We start from the raw sequence: 18,816 nt of genomic DNA, 5'->3' as shown, positions 1-18,816 counted from the left end.
CTATTTGTTTTTGTGGTTGTGCTCAGAAGAAAAGCCCTTGGAAGCCTCTGTAACCTTTTCTCATGTTATCATTAACCCAAAGTTGCTTTTTTTGAGCAGTAAAAAATATACTTTGGATGCCCAGCAACGTATAAAAGCAGCCTGTGAGAACATGCAACATTTATTTATCTGGAGAAGATAAATAAAAAGTAACCATTTTTAACTCGAATATGACAGTTTAAGAGCTAAAAGTAACTTAATTTTCTCTGAGACATTGTAACCTCACTCCTGAGACTGAAACTTATTTTCATTTCAGAGTCCTGGTTCTGTGTGAGTATTTGTTGATTTAAACGCCACATGTTTCCTTCTGTCAGAATGTTCCAACTTTTATTTTTTAACCTGAGCTTTGAAAACACAAGGCCAACTTGCATGAAGAGATCTAATTTAGGAGGGTTTTTTTTTAAAGACTTTTATTTATTTATTTATAGACTGGGTTTTTTAAAAGAAGTGAATGTAATCTTGTAAGGCAATACTGTTGACATGAGACTTGAAAGATTTACGTTCTGAGGCCAACAACGTCAATTATTTGTGCTTCTTTATAACATATTTCCCCCCAAGTTCCTGAACAGATTTTAAAGAACTTCTCTCTGTGGAACCAGGGATGTTTATGTGGGAACATTAGTAATTGTAAAGCCTACTAATATACTTGGGAAGAAAAAGACAATTCAGAGATCTGCTATTATCTGTTGCTTATCTGCCTAGGGGCGTTATACTTAAAGATAATTTAAATAGGTAGCTTAGCAAGAATAATTTTGCATCGAATATAGAGCATGGTCCCCTACTTGTTCCTGCTTTCTGTGGCTCGTAAGCATTGTTTAAACATTACTGGAATGGAAGAGAGTATTTCAATAGTTTATAAAATGTAAAGCAAACGTGATTCCTTCTGGTGGTGTCAGAGTGAGCCTAGAGAGTGGCTGCTGTTTGGCGCTAGGTAAACTGACCCCAGCGGGTGAAGGAAGGGCAGGCTGATGCTGGGGGCAGGGGCACGTTTGTCTTTCACTGAAGCCCGAGGGCAAGAGCTGCACCTTCTAGCCAGAATGCATGTCCAGTCTGGCCTTAGCCCTTTGGCGACCCGAGCCTTAGCTCTCGCGGAGGCCTGGGCCCCTTGAGGTTGTTTTCGCCGCGTCTGACCGCCCGCCCCTCCGCGTCAAGAGGGCGGGGCTCCAGGGTGCCGCGGGCCCGCATTGGCTCGCGTGGCCGCCGGTCGGCGGAGTGACGGCAGAGGCGGGCCGCACGGCCTGTTTGTTCGCACCGCCCCCGCGTCCTCCGACTGGGGCGCTGCAGCCTAGAACCGGGCCGGCCACCCAGCTCTCTCCTCTCCGCTGTGCCGCGGGTGCTCTGCTCGTCCTGCGTCGTCCCTGCGCCGACATGCGCTTGGCCACCACAGCGAACGAGGCGTACAAGGCCTCGCTGACGGTCTCGGAACTGCTGGGCTGCAAGCAGTGCGGCGGGGACCGCGGCCAGGACGAGGTACCAGGGCTAGGGGTCGAGAGAGCTGACCGGCGGGTGGGCGGGCGGAGACGCGGCCGAGCAGCTGGGGATGCACTGAGGTCGTGTTCCCTCCTGGCATTGCATCCTAACAGTTTCGGAGAACGCTCCCCAGAGAGGACGCCCCTGAAGCAACCACTGGCCCTCGGGGTTGTCTCTGACTGACCGGTGCCATTCAGGTGGAGAGGCGGCCTGTGGTGGGTGGGGAGACGTTTTCTGCTGTGAGGACAAAAAAATGCTGAGGCTGGGAGATACTGCTCCCCGGGTCATTTAAATGGAGAACTCCAACTCGAAAATAGCAAATAGCGTTGTCTCCTGTGCAAGTCTCCACAAGTCAGAATCCGAACAAAGCTCCAGTCTTGCACTAGAACAGCCTGTGGCTTTTCCCCCTCACTTGGGCGTCTTGACAAAACAGATTACTCTGTGACCCTCACTCCCTTTGCCTCCTACCTGAAGACAGAAGGAGAATATATTTGAGTCTTTAAAAGACGATGTTGCCTAGAAGAAGTGTGTTCTGCCAGCTCTATGACGTTATGCACAGCGTTTTGCTCTTGTTTATTAAACCATCCCTTTTGTGTCAGAATTGGCCTTCAGCGAGAACTATTTAATTGTAACATTTTGTACTCTCTGTTAAGTGGTTGCCAATAAGGCGCAGTTTGGCAGGTATTAATAGAACCCTAACTAAAATTAGTACATTTTAAAAGGTTTTTGATGTAAAAGGTGGCAAGGGAGAAAATAGAAAAATAGCAATTCAACTTTGAATTGAAACCAGGATGCTGTATTGTCTTAGTTCAAGAAACCTAAATATGAAGTAATTTCTTTGCAGTATTTTCAGGAACGTGAATGTCTTAGCATTTGTGTTTTTGTAAATGCAGTTTACATCATCAGTATACTGCATATATTCCCATAAATTTAAATGAAGACACTTTCTTATTGAGGTGGTAGAACACCAAGTACTGTCTCCATATTTTAATATTCATGGATATGTAATATGCTCATTGCTTTTAGATAACACAACCTAATAAAAGGTTGGTTTGGAAATTTTACTGAAGAGAGAAAGCAATGTGAAAGTGTTGAAATAGCATTTACAGTTTATGCTTGCAGGCCATAGATCCTTTCTCATTTTGAGTAGAAGGTAGCCTCAGTCATCTTGCTTGAATAGCTCTGATATTTCTGGTGGTATGTGTGCAGGTTCCTGGTTCTTGTTCAGATCTAGACTCTCTAAAGATAGTCTTGTTAATTGGAAGTCAGAGAAGGTGTTTTCGCTTGCACATTGATTGCAGTGCCTGTGGGGCTGTAGTAGAAAACCAGGAAGCTCTGAATAGTTCTATTTCATTTTCCACAGCCAACATATAGAAAGATAGGTTAAGAAGTAGTACTTAACAGGAAAACTATTCACTTTACAAAGGAATTAATAACATGACTCTTACAAACAGCAAGCTTCTATAGTGCTTTTAAATTAAATACTCTCTAGGTATTGAACCTCCGTCTAAAGTATAGGTCATACATTTAAATGTATGCCTAAGTCGGCCTTACAAATCCAATACTTTGAATTCTTTGTTTTTCTGGAACATAATTCATAGACCAAACACTGGAAGAATTACCTGAACTTTCAGTATTTCTAAATCCCCCAGTAATGCTAATGATGAGTTTAAAAGAATCACTAGAAACACTTCATAGTAGGAATTGTTTTTTTAGACTGCTAGATATAAATTTCTTTAAATATGTAATACTTCTAGATCTCTCCATTTTGTTTAAAACTTTGTCAACATGCCCAACAATGGGCAATGATTCTCCTAAAGAAGTTAACCGGATATGGGAACTTTCACTTTTTACACGCTGTATGTCTGGATGAAATGTGTTTCAAAAAAACATATACTGCTTTTGTAATTCTTTAAATTAAACATCAATGTTAAGGTTGTCAGTATGAAAACATCTGGACAGTTTTTTTTTGGTGTGCCAAGTACAATGACACAAATGAAATATTTGAAATTTATTATTTTTACTTTTCAAACAATTTTGCGAGTAGTCAGTAGATCATCAGATTCTTTCATTTCCCGTTTCTGGTAAATCATTCATTCTTTTACTTAGGGAGGTTGATATAGATTCATAAATGTTATCTTTAATAAATTTTAAAAATCTGATTTCAACAGTATATGCTGATTCATATAGTGATATATACATATATGTCATTGTTAGTCAACATTCACTATGGATTTTTTATACACTAATGAAGAAACATGTCAGAGAGATGAAACAGTGTTGTGATAGTGGAGGCTGTTATCTCTTTTAAAGATGCTGATTAGGATTGTTGAAGGCAAGGAACTGTGAGTTCCCACGTTGTTAAGTTTTCCAGCCACACCTTCCTGAGAGCCTGTGACCTGTGTTCTGTGATTACCATCTACATCATTTTCAATAAGGCCATTTGCTGTTGGCAGTTGTACCTCTAGAATATGAATCAGCCAAAATTTTCAGTGTCAGTAATTCAGTTTCTTACAGCTACAAATGAAGGCATAATTGAAGTAATCTTTAGGCAGTTATGAAATGTACTTGATTTGTCTTATGATCACCCTCCCAAGATCTACAGGATCTTTTTTTAATTAACATTTGCTAGAAAATAGCAGTAACTTTTGTAACTAATGTCAGGTAACTAGAAAGTGTTCAAAAGTGAATTTTCCAGAAAATTGATTTCACTTAATCATTTAGAAGTCAAGAATACTGTTTATAATAGTGGTATCTAAGAGGTTCTCAATGTATCAAAATCATTTATAGAAGCTCAAAAGAGTAATAACTAAGGGCTCTACATTTAGGACCAGATTTCCTGAGTTCAGCCCTTATCTCTAACACTAAAAATGAGCTAGATTATTTGGGTTCTTAACTAGATAGATAAAATAGATATATGTTTATATGATTTTCCACCCTCCTACTCCAGAAGACACCCATCAGAAATGCATAAGCAATAAGTGTCTATCAGTTCTCCAATACAGCCTGTTAAACTTTTTTCAATTTATTTTGCTGCTTTGTTGCTATTTTTGTACAATAATTGGTTTTTGCCCTCAGTTATGCTGTTGTTTTTTTTTATTTTAAGCAGTCTTTTAAATGTAAAATTGTACCTCAAAATAATTAACTTGCAACTATTGTATTATGAGGGTTGATAATTTTTCAGCCATTTATATTTCCTTTTGTTTGACCTGTTTCCTTTGTTCATTTTCCTATCAGATTGCTGGGGGTTTTCTTAACTGATGCATAGGAATCTTTATGTATTAAGGAAATTTAGCCCTTTGTTGCATGAATTGCAAGTATATTTTTCAGGGTCTTTTAATTTTATGTATGTTTTACCCATGTAAAAAGTATTTTTATGTCACCAAACTTATTAATCTTCTATTTTATGACTTCTGGGTTTTATGGTATTCTTAGGCCTCTTTACTGTGATTTTTTGTGGGGTTTTCTATACTTTGACTTATTGTAGAATAAAATATACTTGACTCTACTTCTTAACCATCTTAACTTTTTTCTGAATGTCTATCCACTTGTCCCAAGATCAATTTTTGAATAATTCATTTCGTCACCCTTTTGACTAGAGTCCCATGAGTAGTGTCTCTGCTATAAAATAAAAGTCTTGCTGTAGATGTTTTTTAAAATGTACTTTGTTTAAATACAATAGCAAATAAGTAAGAAGGGATAAATATCAGTTATCCTTAAAGTTTTGTTTTGACATGTTTTGTTTGAAATACTTATAATTAGATCAAAACTCAGCAGTTAGAAAAGGGCTAATGAAATTATTTTATATAAATAGCTACATTTGTGCCAAGATGATATATTGGGTTTTTTTCCTTGCATTTGTTATGGTATATTAAGATGAAGGCACATACATTGTTAGATCAGTGAGTTCAGTGACTCTTCTAAGCAAAGATATAGTTGTTGAAACACTACTATCTTCAGTACAAGTGTGAAAGAAATCAGAGTAATAAATAAATCTATGACCTCTAATACAGGATTATTCAAATTGTTATTTTTATAAATTCATTTGGTGAGTATAGGTTTTAAATTTGCATGTGAGTTCTAATAAAAATTCTCTTCAATTTTATCATGCCTGCTTTTTAAAAACCCATTCTGCTGCAGTCATTCACTTGAACCAGATTTCTTGAATCGCTGCCATATGTCCTTCTCTTGTCTTCCCTCCTCCTCTCCCTTTTTTTCTTTAAAAGGAAAGCATCTGTTTTATATCTTGAATGTCTTTTGGGAGCAGTAGTGAAAGAGTGGGAATAATATTTATAAGTAATGATAAATATAAACAAGGGTTAATTTTTAGTTGTGTAAACTCTTAATAAGTTGGTACTTTTGTTTTTTTAGAAACCAGATTGATAGGACATGAGCCTCAAAAAAAAAAAAAAAAAAACAAAACAAAAAACAACCCTGGATTATATTCATTTTGATTTTGGTTCTGTAATCACACTGTGCTGGAGTAAAAGATGGAAGCCTTAATATTAGATTGTCATTTTTTGTTAACCACACTATTCTGTCACATAGGTGTAGAATTCTAGATTCACTGTCAAAAGACAGAAAACCATTTATTTGTAAATGGGTTTCTTGAAAATATAACTAGGTTGATGACATTTTATAAATAAAAAATTTAAGGCAAACTTGTTTTGTTTTTCCTTAATTAGTTTTTCCTTAACTATAAGGAAAACTTGCCCTATATTACTTTCTTTTATTTCTCTTAATTTCTTAATTTTTTGGTTAATTTTTCTGTTTTTATTAAGTTGTTATAGATGTAATGATAATTATACTTTTTTCAGTTTTAGATATTTATTTGGAAATTACTACTTTCCCATCTCCTTGTAAGATGCATAAGATTTGATATTTGGTTTGGTTTTAGATGTACTGGTCTTAATTTATATTGATGACAGTCCACAGGGTTGACTGCTATGTGCTGAACTTTCTGTTCTAGACTTTTTGCCAAGTACTTTATGCAAAATTTTGCCTTAGTGAAACAGTTTTTATTGTTTTTAGTTAGAGTCCTATTGCAAGCTGTTGTCAACTATGTGATACAAACAGAGGAATTGGTATGTATATATTGACCATGAAAACAAACCACCAAAACAAGTCTGTCTCTGTTCTACTGATTGTTTTTCCCTCCCGTTCCTGTAGCCTCAGTTCATGTTGTTTACTGCTGGAGGCTTGAGATGGTGTCATTTTCTTTTCTAGGAACTTGGAATTAGAATTCCTCGACCACTAGGACACGGACCAAGCAGATTCATCCCAGAAAAGGAGGTATGTTGTTTGTGAAAGTACATGGAGTATGCTTTTAAGGAAAAGCTCTCTTGACCCATATCTTGGCATCTGAACTACAGTTGGTCAACAGCATGTTTTACACAGAGTTGATCACAGTTAATCATCATGCTTTGGCAATGAATCTGTGGGATTAGAAAGCTCTTGTAGTCATGTTGATTTCTAGTATTTCATGATGTTTTTCTAACAGCCATTTTAATTAAGGAAAGACTTATTTTTGACCAGTGATACTCTGTATGCTTAGATGTTAAATGTGTTCATAACGTGAGGTACTTGGTCTTGACCATCTCCATAGGCTGCTATCAATGATGCTAGATCAGATTTTTAATTCTAAATATGTAAAAGCACCTATGTTTTGTTTTCACAAGCATTGTGTGCTGTTAACTTTGGTTTGCCTTACTCTCTCAAAGGAGAGACTAGGTCTTGCTGTGAGGAAGTACTCTAGTGTCTGTTAGCAAACTCTGCAAGTTTGGTAATCCAGATCTGCTCCTTTTTCTGGCCAAGTCTGCGAGCAGCCCATCTAGACATCCCTTAATATATTTGACCTTTGTTGTGGTGGTGTAAATGTAATTTTTATTGACACTATGAAATGTGTGTGTACAATTTCATTTTTTTTTTTTTTTGGTCTTTCACACTGATTTACAATTTAGTAACCATTTTTCTTTTACACAGATTCTCCAAGTGGGGAGTGAAGACGCACAGATGCATACTTTATTTGCAGATTCTTTTGCTGCTTTAGGTCGTTTGGATAATATTACATTAGTGATGGTTTTTCACCCACAGTATTTAGAAAGTTTCCTAAAAACTCAACACTATCTACTGCAAATGGATGGGCCATTACCCCTACATTTTCGACACTACATTGGAATAATGGTTTGTATACATTCAGTGAAAAATTCTTTGTGCCTACTTTATTAGTCTTTTCAAGAGATGGGTTAATGCTTTAAACAGAGGGATAGTATTTATATTCTGGCTTGTAATTGGATTCCTGTTAGGTAGTATCTGTTTTTCCTCTCTCTAAATAAATATGCTCTCAAGTACAACAGAAAAAGAAACACGTATTACACACTGTTGAACTATTTTCCACTAAATAAGAAACTAAAGTAGAACACAAGATACAATTCACATTGATAGAAGTGATGTTATTCCTGTTAGTTTTATAAATTATAATCCTTGTTTTTATGTTGCTACCTTAATGTTTCTTAACCTGAGGTTCTGAAAGTTGGTATACAAGTAGATGTCCTAAAGTTCAAATACTTGTATCACATATTTTGTTCTTGAACTGTTTGAGGTATTTTCATGGGGGGTATGTGTTTTATTAAATGACTATATGAAACATCATTCTTATAGTTTGTGGAAAACTTGGAAACATAATTAGCTGTCTGCACTTTATTGAAGAAAATTTCTACCTTAAATGTTTAGCTCTGTTTTTGAATAATCTTTTTGTTTTCTCTTAAGGCTGCAGCAAGACATCAATGCTCCTACTTAGTGAACCTCCATGTAAATGATTTTCTTCATGTTGGTGGGGACCCCAAGTGGCTTAATGGTTTAGAGAATGCTCCACAAAAGCTACAAAATTTAGGAGAACTTAACAAAGTGTTAGCCCATAGACCTTGGCTTATTACCAAAGAACACATTGAGGTAAGTGGCAAAATAATATTTCTAGAGTACGTTTTTAAAAATTTACTAGACTTTATTTTTTCAGAGCAATTTTAGGTTTACAGAAAATACAGATCTCCCATATTTTCTCCCCTGAAGAAATCACCCCCCACCCCATGCTCCCACCTCCCAAGTCTCCCCTATTGGTAACATCTAGTATTGGTGTGACTAAGTTTACATTAGGATATACTCTTTGTGTTATGTGTTACGTACTCTATCATACAGAATAGTTTCACTGCTCCCATCTGCTACTTCTCTCCCCTGAAACTGTTGATTTTTTAATTGTCTTTATAGTTTTGACTTTTTCATAATTTGATAGCAAATTATGAATATGTATCACAGTTTATCCATTTACCTATTGAAGGACAGCTTTAAGTATTTCTGGTTTGGGCTATTATGAATAAAGAAGTAAACATTCACATGCAGGTTTTGTGTAAACATAAGTTTTCAGCTGAGTAAATAAGTAGGAATGTGATTGTTAGATCCTATGTTTAGCTTTGTAAGGAAACTGTTGCTATACCAATTTGCAATCCTATTGCTAAACATCTTTGCCAACATTTAATGTTACCAATGTTTTGGATTTTAGCTCTTCTAATAGGTTAGAAGTAATATCTTTTATGTCTTTTTAAAATACTGTCTTAGTAAACAGAACCAGAAGAAACTAGTTCAATAATGACAACAGAATAATAAATTAACATTTTCTTAAAGTATCTACTGGCAGTAGAAATTCTTCAAAATGTAACATAGTTTTGTCTTGACTTTCTTTTTTATAGAGCATTTTAGATACAGTATTGTCAGGAGATGTAAGATTTGAAGATGATTAATGCAACAGTCTAATACTGTCTAGGTACACAGATTTATTTGTAAGACTTTAAGGTTTATAGAAGTTGACTTGAACATAATATAAACTGATTTAGGAATATTCAGAGTCTAAATGTTCAAATCCACTATCTTAAAAATTCCTTGAGGAAGCGTGATTTTTTTTCCTACAGGAAAAAAAAAATACTTTATACAATCGCTTCTACTTTAAAAACAAGTTGAGGCTAGTTAACACATTTATAAACCTGGCATCTGAAATATGGCAACTACTTTTGATAATATGCATTTTTATTACATCTTAAAATTTTGATTCCAGAAAATCACAATGTGTCATTAACAAATTCTGAGCTCTATATGTCTCAAATTGTAATTTTATACTGTTTGTAGAGTAGCTAATCCTGTTTTTAATATATTATGCTTTCACCCAATACCATATCCCAATATAAAATATGTTCATTTTTTTCCCCCCACAAGGGACTTTTAAAAGCTGAAGAGCATAGCTGGTCCCTCGCGGAACTGGTACATGCAGTTGTTCTACTCACACACTATCATTCTCTTGCCTCATTCACATTTGGCTGTGGAATCAGTCCTGAAATTCATTGCGATGGTGGCCACACGTTTAGACCTCCTTCTGTTAGTAACTACTGCATCTGTGACATTACAAATGGTAATCACAGTGTGGATGAGATGCCGGTCAACTCAGTAGGAAATGTTTCGGTAAGTATAGAATTTTTGTGAAATCAATGATGATAATTACTATTTTGTTACATTTTCATTTGACTTCTTAGAAAGTCTACCCTCTTAAGTTCTCCTAATATCATTGGGCAAGTATTTTATTGACTGCCTACAAATTCCCATTACTAGTTAGTGCTAAGGGATATACAAAATTATAAGGTCCTCTAGGAGGCTACACTTAAGTACTTTTAGATCATGTGCCCTCTAGTCAACCAGTATTGAATGGCTCCTTCAATAAGATGGTAATACAGACCTCCAAATTTTCATCTCATCCTTTTATTCTCTTTTACACAAAAGAAATGGACTGACTTAATATTCACCTTCAGAATATTTAATAAGCCCTGATCTAGAAATTTCTCCATTTAAAATTCTTTTTCACATTTAAGTTCACACGAATACATGAAATGTATGTATATGTTTATACATATATATGTATATGCAAATATAAAACAAATGTAAAAATTTACTAAAATGTTTTCACCTTTTCTTCTCTAGCTTTTTATATTTTCTTTCTTTTTTAATTCTTTAGAAACAGATCAGAGTGAGTTGAAATTTTTATAGGCAAATTTTAGTTACAGTAGATGATGAGTCAGAATTCCCTCTGCATCCTCTTTCTTGTAGTGAAACAGCAAAGGTTTATGTTCCAGAGAGAAATCACAGAAACAGAATCACAACCTTCTGAATATTTTGCATACTTGCTTTTGACAAGTTGAATTACTTTATTTTATATATTTGATTGTGGACATTCATCTGTGGTAAGATCAGCATATGGAGGAATATCCTTTTCCCAAGGTTGATTGATATATAATGTGCTGACAAGGTCCAAAATTATTTCCATGTTGAGTTACCTGGCTTCATTTTAGATCTTTGTATGACACTGATTATCAGAGCTTAGAGATCATGCGATGGTATGGAAGAGAATATTTTCAGTTGCTAGAATGCCAGAAGTTGGGTTCTTGTACTTCCCTGCCTTTGATTTAATAAAAGGCTAAAGAAAAAGTCTTTATTTCTGGTTATTCTGTTTACTAAATGATAAATAGACATTTTTTTTCTCTAGTAGATAATAAACTCCCTTACTCCCAGGTATTGAGTTCACTATTTTTAGATGGGTTACAGCCCACAATGATGGCAGCTTATTTTTCAGGTATGTGTCAGACATCTGACTAAGTTCCTCAGATACAAATAGTTTTTCAAAAATAGTGGCTTTTAGAAATGCTAGCAAGTAATTCAAGATGTAAAGGAAGTACATTTTGTTTCTTTTCCTCCTTATATCAAGAATTTTCTTAGGATACTTATGTATTCTTAAAATTTGAAATGCTTAAGAGGAAAATGGGTAAACAAAATTAATGAGGGATAATGTAAGTTGACAGAGACCTTAATTTTTTTTGTTTTTAAACCTTGGGCCATCTCTTAAGCAATGTAATACTTTTCAGTTCACTTGTTTGGCTACTGACCCTGTCTTAATAACAATTATGGAGATAAAAGTATCAGGAGATATCCAAGAAACATGAAACTATGGGGGAAAAAGTACTCAGTATTTTGGTACAACTTTAGATCATATGAAAATACAAAGCACAAATAGTACAGACTGTTTCTTAATGTAGAATTATTCTGACAATTATTCTGCAATAAATATATCTTGAATATTTAATCTATAATGAGCTCTTTATTAGGTTTTGAGCATACACTAGATTGACAGATTCCTTCCCCTTCAAGAAGAGAGTGCTGTATGAGAACAACTGCAGTGATAGGCTTGAAGGTAGAGAATAAACAGCATTTAAAGGAGAAAGGGTGGAAAAGTAGGGGAAAGAAAATTCCTCACAAAAGAAATTTATAAAGGAGGAAACATTAGTTTTATATTTGAACATTGTGATTTGAAATTTTAAGATTTCGTACTATAACTTATTTCAAAAGAGAAATCACATAGACTTGGTGCAGCTTTCATAAGGGTGTGAAAGAATAAACTGTTTGGCTACTTTAGTGGGTCTTCGTGTATCAGACCTGTCTCTGCAATAGTCATCCCAGCCCATTACAGCTGCCAGCTCTACTTACAGAGGTCAGGTTAATAACTCCAGTCCTAGAAGGACATGTTTATTCTTAATCATAAATTATAAATTTTATAAATTGTAATTATATGATTATATAAACAGAGCTAATTACTATAAATGCTAATAATATACCTGGCATACACAATTGATAAACACTTTATTTTGTATCTTACTGAACTGATGGAGCAAGTAGAATTTTTAAATATTCAGTTCTATTTTAAATTGACAATGTCTGAGTAATGAGACTGTAATACCTAGGTAATGAGATCATTGCTAATATAACATTAAAAAACTTATATAAAAGTCAAAATAATTGTTTCATGTACACTAAAATTATAAAAATTTCATTCTGTGTCTGACATATGAACATTAATTTTATCTTCTGTTCAGGTAAGTGATTCCTTCTTTGAGGTAGAAGCCCTCATGGAAAAGATGAGGCAGTTACAAGAATGTCGAGATGAAGAAGAGGCAAGTCAGGAAGAGATGGCTTCGCGTTTTGAAATAGAAAAAAGAGAGAGCATGTTTGTCTTTTCTTCAGGTAAAAGTAACCACCACTACAGTCAATAAAATTTCTATTGCTTATTTAAAAAAAAAAAAGCCCAGTTTCATTCACAGAATTTAAATATGTTTTTCCTTTTAAAGAGGCTATTACATAAAGGAAGTTACATTGAAATAAGTACTAGACCAAGAGGGGATATTTGGATTCTAGTATTAAAATCACCCCTAATAAGCTTCGTGAACCAAAGTGACTTAACACCTTTTTTATGAAAAGGAGCTATTTTGTTTTGGGCTTTATCTATATGCAGGCTCCCAAATAACTTTTTTTCCTTTAAATTAATAAAGTGTCTCAGAATGTATTTGGACAATAAAAAAGTGGGAGAGAAAGTATCTGTTAAAGCTATCAAGCTTTTAATAACAACAACAAAAAAATATGTAGAAGTAGGTAGTAGCTTGCTTTTTCTTGAGAAAGTTTTTACTATATTATACATTATATATATACTATACTATAATATTATAGTTTGTTAAACTATAATCTTAACTTCTGAACATGAAGATAATCCAGAAAGGCTTACAATAGTGCCAATAACATGTCAAAATGACTTAGAAAACCTCCCCTTCATTCATGATGCTAGAATTGTTAGATTTTTGAGCCATTTAATCATGCTATATATGATGACATTAATATGACATCATCCAAATGTTAAAGTTTTAGCGCATAGCCAATTTTAGTAACTAGAACCTAATACTTGTGTATTGCAATGAAGACAGGGGGAAAAGGTCCATGAAAAAAATGAAAAGTGTGGAAAATTCAACTATGAATTTTAATACACTTGTTAATATTCCATTTAAGGGCTTTATTTACTCAGTGTCAGAAAGTACTGTCCTGTTTTACTTGGTATAAAGCTAATTTTAACTAGCATCCTATTTTTGAAAAGCTTTCAGTGGGTTTTGTTGTTATTGTTTTAAATCATTCTAGATGATGAAGAAGTTACACCAGCAAGAGATGTTTCTAGGCACTTCGAGGATACTAGTTACGGCTATAAGGATTTCTCTAGACATGGGATGCATGTTCCAACATTTCGGGTCCAGGTAAAATTGCAATTTGTTGTATGCATGTGATTGATTAGAAATTTATCAGTCTAACTTAAGTCACCATAAAATGTTGCAGAAAGAAGTAACTTCTATGTACAGGCAGTTCCTTTATTGTATTATTTAAGTTTATAAATGAGCTGCTTAAAATTCAAAATATGCCAAAAAACAAAATTATAACAGTAGTTAGGTTCCCAACTGGTAGGCAAAAACTCCAGGCTCATAACTAAACAGTGAGTAATAATTACATTAGTCCCTAACTGGTGGCTTTTAGTTTTCTCCCTGCCTCCTATGCCTGAAAGTGAAAGTGATTCTGATATGCATACCTGAGTAATCTCAAGCATTTTGTGTGTCTGGGTGGAAGGAAAGATGATGCAGTCAGTAAAGAAAAAAAGTCCTTAAATTAGGACCTTAAGGGAGAGTAAATCTTTTTTTTTTTTAATTTGGGCTAGTTCTTACAGATAATTCTTACAGGTAGAAAATAATGACACAGTACCCTAGCTCTCTTTAAAATATGAATTGTTTTTTGAAGCAATGAGGATTTCAAATTTAAACCTTGGGAGGATTCACATAAATATGATTCATAGTGAGTAGAGTTGATAGGCCCAATTTCTTTGAATTACATACATTACTTTGAAATACATAGTAAAATGTTTCCACAACAATTCTGTATATACATGAAAACTCAGGATCCTTCTCAGTTTTGCTTGGCAGAAGGTACTCTGCTAAGTGCTTTGCAAAAAAAATCTCAGGCATAACAGCAGATGTATCCTCTAGTTCCAGAATAAAAGTGGAGGATGATCAATTAATTAGGAAATATTCTGTACTCCAGAATTTAAATGTATCTCTAAAATAACTTATTGTGTAAATATTTAATTTATGTAGGTAAATATTTAATTCAGGTGAGTTGATATTCCCATCTTCCCCAGTTACTGTGAGGGCAAGTGTTCAAGCTAGAAGATTGTTTCTTTGTGGCAGATTTCAAGGGGACAAAAATTGGACACAGGGAAGAATCACAGAATATTTCTTTTTGATAGCAAAGTTGTCATGACATATAATAAATCAGAATTGAACAGAGTTATGAGCTAGAAATGTAAAGAGATTAAATGAATGTTACAAAAACCGGGCATGATAAGTAGCAAAATCTAAGTTCAGGTTGAATGACAGAGTGACAGAAGAGATGATTATATAGAGAAATTGACTGGCTCTTAAGAGCTTCAAGCAAAGAATTCCTATTTCTGATTAATAGGAAATTAATTTAAAATTGGTTAAATGTGCAGGTTTTGGCCGTGGGTGGTAGTATAATAGTGAATAAATCTCAGAATAATACAGAAGTGGGGCTTATTAAACTTTGTTTAAGGTAAAAAGAAAGGAAGCAGAGAAAATGAGTAAAGTTCAGAGGGTAGATGGAGGATAAGGAATGAGCGATGGGTGTGTCGGATTAGAAATTCGCAGAATTTGAGGCCCACTTGAAAGGCTGTTAACGAAAAAGAGGATCCTGATAGTTTACCTTTGGAGGCTGGGTGGGAAGACAGTGAGAGCAAACTGACCATGGGCAAGGTATGTGTATGGAGAAGAGATTCCATTGAGTTTTAAACTCATGGGAGTTTATAAAAGTACTTTTTTGTATATTGCGACATAGAAATGAAAATTCCAAACTGGAATACAAGTGAAGCTGGAAGTTAGGGATGTACTAGACACAGAGCTGTACGTGGCCACATTTTACTCACACTTACTCTGCTTTGTATTTAGGACTATTGCTGGGAAGACCATGGTTATTCTTTGGTAAATCGCCTTTATCCAGATGTGGGACAATTGATTGATGAGAAATTTCACATTGCTTACAATCTTACTTATAATACAATGGCAACGCACAAAGATGTTGATACCTCAATGCTAAGACGTGCTATTTGGAACTATATTCACTGCATGTTTGGAATAAGGTTAGTCTGTTTTCTTATGTTTATAGAGAGAGTTTCTTTTGGACTAGATTAGGTATATTTGGAACACTTAGTGCACAGATACACATTCATATACCATTCTGCCTGGGCTTCAATGAATCAACTTACTGTAGCTTGCTTTGCTTCCTTTCTACTAGCTAAGCAAGCAAGGGGGGTAAGGTCATCGATAAGACAAGACTTAAGTGACAGATGCCTCTGGGGGAACAGGAAGACAAGCTAGTAGAGCATAAATGAAAAGAGGTGAAGCAGAACATTTTTACTACCTTTTCTCTTTGTATCATCTGTCTCCAAACACACTCATAGTTCTTAATTCTTGGAACTGAGAATTATAGTACCCTTATAGTACTCCCTGCGTATTCTTAAACTACTTCTGGTGAGTGCCCACTCTATGATACTTCATCAGAATGCAGAGCTTTCGTGTCTTGTTAGGTTTTTAGTCGTATCATTATGTAAGAAATGCAATTATTTTGTGCCACCTTCTAACACATGTGTGCACACTGCGTGCTGTGGTATTCTCTGAGTTACCAGGCACCAGACTCCTGAATGGCTGTAGGACCAGCCTTACAAGAGCTCTTCTCCCTTTTTCCATTAAACAGCAAACAATAGACTTGAGTCTCTAGGTATTCTAGAAACCATCACCCAGTGGAACAGAGCAGACAATCGTGCCTTTGATCCTTTTGGCTTAACGCAGAACAGCCTCTTAAGTATAGATTTTGTGAGCTCCCTATGAGACCACCCTTCCTCTGAGACAGCTGCCTTTTTCCTCGCGCGCTCCATTTTTTCTCACATCTGATCCCCAAAACTCCCGGAGACATGAGAAAAAAAATTCTATTATTTATACAAGTAGATTACTTTTTATATAGACTATACTGGTACCAATAGTAAAAATATTGTGTAGTTACTTTCTTAGTATCAAGCAGTACTCAAACTCTTAGAGAATTTGGCAAATTTTCTATTCATCTCCATTAAATTCTTTCTTATTCCTTTATACTCATTCGTCCACTAAATAATACAGAGCAACAAGAATACAATATTTGCAATCACCTATACCTTTATGAAAAGAATATACACTGTACTACAACTACAGTAATTCTTCTTTTAACAGATACGATGACTATGACTATGGTGAAATTAACCAGCTATTGGATCGTAGCTTTAAAGTTTATATCAAAACTGTTGTGTGCACTCCTGAAAAGGTTACCAAAAGAATGTACGATAGCTTCTGGAGGCAGTTCAAGCACTCTGAGAAGGTAGGTACCCATTTTGGCTTGTTTACTCTGTGACTTAGCAGTGATCTGTATTCTCCTTCACCTAATCTAATGGCTTTCTAACACCACTGCCAACCAGGAGAACATTCCAACACAGCTGTCTCTCAGGTGGCCCTAGAAAGGGAAGCTAATTCTGGTGCTAGAATGAAAGAATAAAGACAGGCAGGACAGGTGTGCTGCCAGAACTGTCACTGCTTGGAGGTGGAAGGCTGTGCCCAAGAGCTCTTATAAATTGTGTATACACAAAAAAATCTGGTTTAAGAACATCGTGATAGGTATTGTTGAATGTTAGGAAGTTGCTATTCTAATAAAATAATGTTTAGAATTTCTGAAGTATAACAACCCTCCAAGAAAGAGATGTGATCATGCATAAATAAGCTCAAAATACCTATGCAATAAGAACGTCAGACAGCTTTTGTTAAGAAATTAAACAGTTCAACAAAGCTAAGACTAAGATGTGAAGTGGCACATACAAAATATTTTGGTGTTTATTAAGTGCACTGAAAAACTGATTGTATTTATAACCCTACCCTAAGTGATACTGTGTTTTCTATTTAGGTTCATGTTAATCTGCTTCTTATAGAAGCCAGAATGCAAGCAGAACTCCTTTATGCTCTGAGAGCCATTACCCGCTATATGACCTGATGCCTTTCCTCCACGAAGGATGATGGAATGATCAGCAGATGTAGTCTACAAGGGGAAGGTACTAGCCCCAGGACCAATGGTAGATAAAAGAATTCAGAAATCCATTGTGCCATGATTCCCTTAGTTTCTGCTATTTTACTGTGGAAATGCCGCTGCTGGCACGAGCAGTTGGATGCTTGGCAGCTTGAAGTTTAGAACTGTGAAGAAGGGCTGCCATTCACAGTATTTTGCTTTTTGACAGTACAAGATGCTGTATAGCTGTTTTAATACAGCAAATAGTAACTCTCCAAATCCTGTTGCTTTCATGTTAAATAAGATAACAAGAATTGGAGCATGCAAAGAATGGGACTTGGATAATGGTGTAAGCTTTTCATAAGTAAAGAAATTTAGGTCTTGGTGCTGCTATTCCTGCTGGTGGAATGAACAGAGTGGCTGTTCCAGTGAAGCTATTAGTAATAAAAGTGAACACTGCTACTATCTGAGCCTACATAATTTGTGTGGTTTCAAATTAAACCTGCATATGTGTTAACTTCTTGCATCTAAAAAGCATAGAATTATATAGCTCAGCAAAGACTTTTTTTTTTAGTTCAGTTATTGGATGACATTAAATTACAGTGGCATTCTTATAAATAGGAAAAGCTGTCTTTTGATATGCTCTTCCCCAAGATTCTCCGACACTGGAGGGCATCTGTCTTTGTGCAGTATTTTTTTTTTCCAGCACCAAGGTTGTGGGAAATGTTGCTGTAGACCGCTGCGCAGCCCCAGGCGCATCCCTGTTCCTGCCCACCTTACAGTCCCTACCTTAAAGGTTGTGCAGCTCCTTAAGTAATAAAAAGCTGGAAAATATTTTTAGTCAGGTTATCAATTTGATTTATAAAAATGCTAACTTTGAAATGCAAACAGGTTTGAAAAAATGTATTAAGTACTTTGTATTCTGGAAGCGTGAATTGCTTTTGAACTGTCAGTATTATTGGTATTTTTCAATAAAGAATAATTTTTCTCCAGTTTTATTTACTGTCTCACTCCCTTAAAAAGTTGTAATTCACTACCAGTAACAGGTCTGAGTTTGTGTTTACTTTGATTTACCAAACATAGTCACAGCCTTAGTGATATAATCAAATGAGTGTGTGCTATTAAGTGACAAAACTTTCAAAGCCACTATGAAGTGGACCTTTAAGATCTTAGTTCTGCTTTTTTAGCTTATAAATGACTGGTATAGGTCCCTTTTGGACTAATATATTTTAAAGTTCAAATTTAATTCTTAAGGGTTAA

General features: G+C 35.2%; 1 protein-coding gene across 2 annotated transcripts in view; it reads left to right on the top strand.

Moving 5' to 3' along the window:
• Positions 1-18,538, top strand: part of SESN1 (sestrin 1) — an 85,010-nt gene extending 66,472 nt beyond the window's left edge. Inside the window, exons 1-10 of one of the 2 annotated variants that reach the window (XM_004673755.2) lie at positions 1,306-1,509; positions 6,736-6,801; positions 7,492-7,692; positions 8,278-8,460; positions 9,772-10,014; positions 12,471-12,618; positions 13,558-13,670; positions 15,423-15,613; positions 16,737-16,881; positions 17,458-18,538. In XM_004673755.2, the coding sequence (XP_004673812.1) occupies positions 1,408-1,509; positions 6,736-6,801; positions 7,492-7,692; positions 8,278-8,460; positions 9,772-10,014; positions 12,471-12,618; positions 13,558-13,670; positions 15,423-15,613; positions 16,737-16,881; positions 17,458-17,544 (1,479 nt within the window). In that variant the 5' untranslated portion in view covers positions 1,306-1,407 and the 3' untranslated portion in view covers positions 17,545-18,538. Of the gene's footprint in view, positions 1-1,305; positions 1,510-6,735; positions 6,802-7,491; positions 7,693-8,277; positions 8,461-9,771; positions 10,015-12,470; positions 12,619-13,557; positions 13,671-15,422; positions 15,614-16,736; positions 16,882-17,457 lie in introns of those variants that run through there. The other variant, XM_012722850.1, reaches the window with a different exon arrangement.
• The last annotated feature ends 278 nt before the right edge of the window (positions 18,539-18,816 follow it).

This window comes from Condylura cristata, unplaced genomic scaffold (genome assembly GCF_000260355.1).
Source record: "Condylura cristata isolate star-nosed mole 26May11 unplaced genomic scaffold, ConCri1.0 scaffold00001, whole genome shotgun sequence".
Taxonomy (NCBI): domain Eukaryota; kingdom Metazoa; phylum Chordata; class Mammalia; order Eulipotyphla; family Talpidae; genus Condylura; species Condylura cristata.
This window is presented reverse-complemented; position numbering and strand designations above follow the sequence as displayed.